Here is a 4,180-nt window from a genome sequence, read left to right as displayed (position 1 = left end):
ATCTATTATTGATCTAAATATTTTTATATACGAAACCGAACAGAACCCGTGCTTATGCACGGGTTTGTTACTACTTAGAGAGAAAGTGAGAAGATGTGTGAATAATGGTAAAGGAAAGGAGCTCCTACTTATAGGAAAAAAAAATGAGGAATCAATTACACTCATGTGCCATATGAGATGGCGTCTCCTCTCAAAGCCTGTCTACATGCGCCATCTCATATAAGGCCTTGGCTATGCATGCGCCATTTCATATGATGCCTATTCTGTCTTCTCTATTGTTTTTTCAATGCATGCGTAATATGAGATGGCGCCACCACTTAAATCCATAACCAAACCTTATTATTTGGGTAAATAATGAAAAAGATTGTTATTTAGGAAATTTAATTGAAAAACATGGTTATTTTAGAAAAAAAAAAATTATTTATGTGGAGATACATCTATATTATATGAATTGAACAACAAACTTCAATGTAAAAATTTCGTTTAAACTAAAAAACTACAAATTCTAGATTCAAGTAAAATCAATTTTGAAAGCAAAATCAATTCAACTTTATCAGAACCAAACACCTCAAAATCACTAAAAAAAAAAAAATCAATTTTACACCAATTGTTTTTTCCTATTCCAAAAGCCAAACTAAAAATGACTTTTTGAAAGTGTCAAAGTATTCGTTCAACCAAACATAAATCCTTCAATTGACATCTTACTTTTCATGCTTCTATTATCAAAAGAAATTTCATATTGATTCATCACATCCAAAATGTCAACTACCTTATCAGATAAATAATTTTATCAATAATAGTCAAACAACTCAATTGGAGATTTGGAGTTAGTCTCAAAAATACACAACTTCGTCTAAAATTTCAGGAATTTTACAAATTTAATGAAATCATACACTAAAGACTTCCAGAGGTTAATACATTCTCATCTGTAAAAACTAAAATTTGCATATGGCCTCTTATCTTTCGGTTTATTTAACTAAATTTAACTAACCGGGTATTGAACTATGCTACATAAACTTTCCAAAAGACAGTTATTTTGTAGGCTGTTGAGAAGCATCATTTTGCTCTTGTTTTGAACCAGCCATAGCTGCAGTTGCTGCTGCTGTCATGGCAGCTGCAGCCGCACCAACCTTTACGCCACCTGCAGCCTTCATCACACCTGCTACTTTAGCAAATGCCGCTATGCCTCCAACAAGGATGGCTCTTAATGCAACTGTCGGCTTCACTGCCATAACTAATAAAGGGACAACCTGCAAAATGCAAACTGATTATTTTTCATACAAAATAAGTTCATAAATCACAACACCTGCACAGAATAATCATGGCATGCTACAACACCGCGGCTTCCATTAAAAATTTAAATGCATGCAAAAATTCATGATTTACTATTTAACCCTTGGAAACAAAAGCACTTCGTCATGCTCATTGCATCTTGGCATAGCAGTAGAGATAATTCCATAGTACAACAGGATGTTTGGTGTTACAAACAGCCACAAAATAATTTCTGGTAGAAATATGATATGCATAAATAGTGAACAAAAAGAAGATACATCTATATTAAGCCTCAAGAAAGATTAATCCTGGTATACAGTTTCACTGAAACTTTGGTTTTTGATAAACGTCATCGCATCAATTGAGATCTTGTCTAGTGGAAAAAAACCTATTGTTGTTTTATTCTATTAATTTTCATCAAAGTTGAACTACTAAATTAGCAATTTATCATATATACTTCATACTCGATAAGCCTCTATAGTTTGATCCGCTATCATAATGATCAAAATCTGGGTTTGAAGTCTAATATGACAGTACCAATGCCGATTTTCTCTGTTCCTGAGACTTTATTTTTCGTAGTAGACAATACTAGTTGGACCATAAGGAACACATATGATTCTTTTCCATTCAAATCCTTGCAAACACCAAAACCTAGTAGATCCTGTACCTAGGCTAGGCCATTATCTCTATAAAAAAATTTCAATATTTCCTATCAATCATTCATTACAGAAATTACATAAACATAACTCTCTTTCTTTCATTTGTTCTATTTCTTCACTAAGTAATAATAATGGCAATCAATCAAATTCAACACATATCTCATTACACTATAATTTCAAAAATCTGAAATCCACATCCGGCAAGTTTTGCATAGTTGATTGCATCATATAGGCGGAGAGAAAAAGACTCATGTTGAAGCACAAATCAAACTTAGAGAATTATAGTTAAAAAGCTACAAAGCACAGATACAAACACCCCGTACACAACACTGATGCTGACACAGACACATCTTTTTTCATAAGTGTCGGTACTACGGAGTTAAAAAGCATTACATCCTATTAAAACCCCATTTTCTCAAACTCATTAAGCATGAGGTAAATTGAAGCATAAGTAGTTAATTAATGATCCTCTTTTGATCTTTTTTTCTTCTTCATTTCCTCAAAATATCATGTTAATTAACTTCTAATATCATAAATTCATAATCAAAACCACTAAATAAACCCTAACAAAAACACTATTTTTCCCCAATTCATAATCTTGATCAAATTCGTCACGAATGAATTTCAAAGATAGAGAGAAAAGGGATAAAATTGAATAAGAGTCAAACCTGGAATTGAAAATGGAGCTTGATATGGTACCTGAAATTGAAACCCTTTAGAATATGATACGTGGAGAGGGAAATAGATTAGACGCAATGAATCTAAACCTCTTTGTTTCCTTGTACCTCGGACCTAGAAATAAGGAGGTGATGTTTGTCTAAAACGACAACGTTGTTTCTTTCTTTCTATGAGGCAAACATGTGTTTGGTTTGGATAGTAATAACGCGTGAAGAGTGTGTTTGGTTGTGATGAGAAAGTGAGGAGAAAGAAAGAATAGTGAGGAGAAAGAAAGAATGAGAAATATGTATAAAAATTAATGTATATATTAATTAAAAATTCGTGTAGCCGCACGGGTTAATTAAACTATTATTGAATATACAGTCAATCTAGTATTATTTCATAATCATTATAATCATTTAGATTGATCTATGTTCCGCAATATTATTATAGTTGTGTCCATTTTCAACTTGATAAAATGAACTAAAAAACTAGAAGCTTTGAGAAAAATCAAAAATTCAAGTGTGTAACTGTTCAAATGCATCAAAGTCACTAGTTCCAGATAGGGGTGGCAAACGGGCATGCCCGCCCCGTTTAGGCCCGCCTCGCAAATGCCCGCAAAAAACGGGGCGGGGCAGTGCGGGCTTTTTTAAGAGTGCGGGTCTAAAACCTTGCCCCGCCCCGCAAAAAAGTGAGGGCGGGGCGGGGAAAGCCCGCGGGCATTCGACTTTTTAGACCTAAAAATAGTAAAATTCTATAAAAAACAAATGCCCGCAAAAGCCCACAAAAAAACGGGACGGGGCGGGCACATTAAAGAGAACGGGCCTAAAACCTTGTCCCGCCCCGCGAAAAAGTGCGGGTAAAACGGGCTTTCCCCCTGGCCGGGCCCGTTTTGCCACCCCTAGTTCCAGATATATTTGTGGATCAATGTGTTTGCATGTATGATCCTCAGTTGATTTTAATGATGGCTATTGATGAAGCACTAACTTTGAAGATAACAACTCTATAGGTTAAAGGATGATTTGTGGATGTTGAGAATTCTCTATGATCAGGGAGTTAACTTCAACTGCCACTTAAACTTCTAATGATGGAACCAAATCAAAAAGATATCTCAAGTCTCATTAATCCAAAAATTCAAATTTTAGTTGAAGTGTTTTTTTTTGAAATCTTGGTATCCGGACTTGCGACCGACTAATTCAAGGAGACCAATCCTACCGTCCACTTGCAGGGATCCCGCTTAAAGCCAGGGCAAAGCTCTGTATGGACTAGCCTAACACATGGATTGTTTGCACCTAGTGGAATTCGAACTTGGAACCTTAAGAGGAGAATACTCTTAAGACCCAAGCCTCAACCACTAGGCCAACCCATGAGGGTTAATAAAGTGTTAAGTCATAGTGGTATCGAGCAAGGGAATTTGAAAACCTGAAATTGTGAAGGTGTGATAGTTTGCCTGATCTTACGCTTCGTGTCATAGAGTGATCAGTTAAAATGTTAAAGGTCAAGAGTAAGTCTTTAAAAACCCTCTATTTTATATAAAATTGCTTCACACAGACACAAAAAAAGCTTTTAAAACCTCTATTTTTTTTATATAA

At 35.0% G+C, this 4,180-nt stretch overlaps 1 protein-coding gene across 4 annotated transcripts; it reads right to left on the bottom strand.

Moving 5' to 3' along the window:
• Positions 1 to 848: 848 nt before the first annotated feature.
• LOC131623259 (uncharacterized) lies at positions 849 to 2,848 on the bottom strand. 4 transcript variants are annotated; one of them, XM_058894256.1, is made up of 3 exons: positions 2,717 to 2,843; positions 2,600 to 2,630; positions 849 to 1,250 (listed from the first exon to the last, which is right to left on the bottom strand). In XM_058894256.1, the coding sequence occupies exon 3, from the start codon at positions 1,230 to 1,232 to the stop codon at positions 1,032 to 1,034; it is 201 nt and encodes a 66-aa protein (XP_058750239.1). In that variant the 5' UTR covers positions 1,233 to 1,250; positions 2,600 to 2,630; positions 2,717 to 2,843; the 3' UTR covers positions 849 to 1,031. The 4 variants fall into 4 exon arrangements, with proteins under 4 accessions (XP_058750239.1, XP_058750241.1, XP_058750240.1 ...); XM_058894258.1 differs by having other exon boundaries at positions 2,699 to 2,834; XM_058894257.1 differs by lacking the exon at positions 2,600 to 2,630 and having other exon boundaries at positions 2,631 to 2,848.
• Positions 2,849 to 4,180: the final 1,332 nt, after the last annotated feature.

This window comes from Vicia villosa, unplaced genomic scaffold (genome assembly GCF_029867415.1).
Source record: "Vicia villosa cultivar HV-30 ecotype Madison, WI unplaced genomic scaffold, Vvil1.0 ctg.000060F_1_1, whole genome shotgun sequence".
Taxonomy (NCBI): domain Eukaryota; kingdom Viridiplantae; phylum Streptophyta; class Magnoliopsida; order Fabales; family Fabaceae; genus Vicia; species Vicia villosa.
The sequence above is the reverse complement of the archived record's forward strand: the minus strand, read 5'-3'. Positions and strand labels throughout refer to the sequence as shown.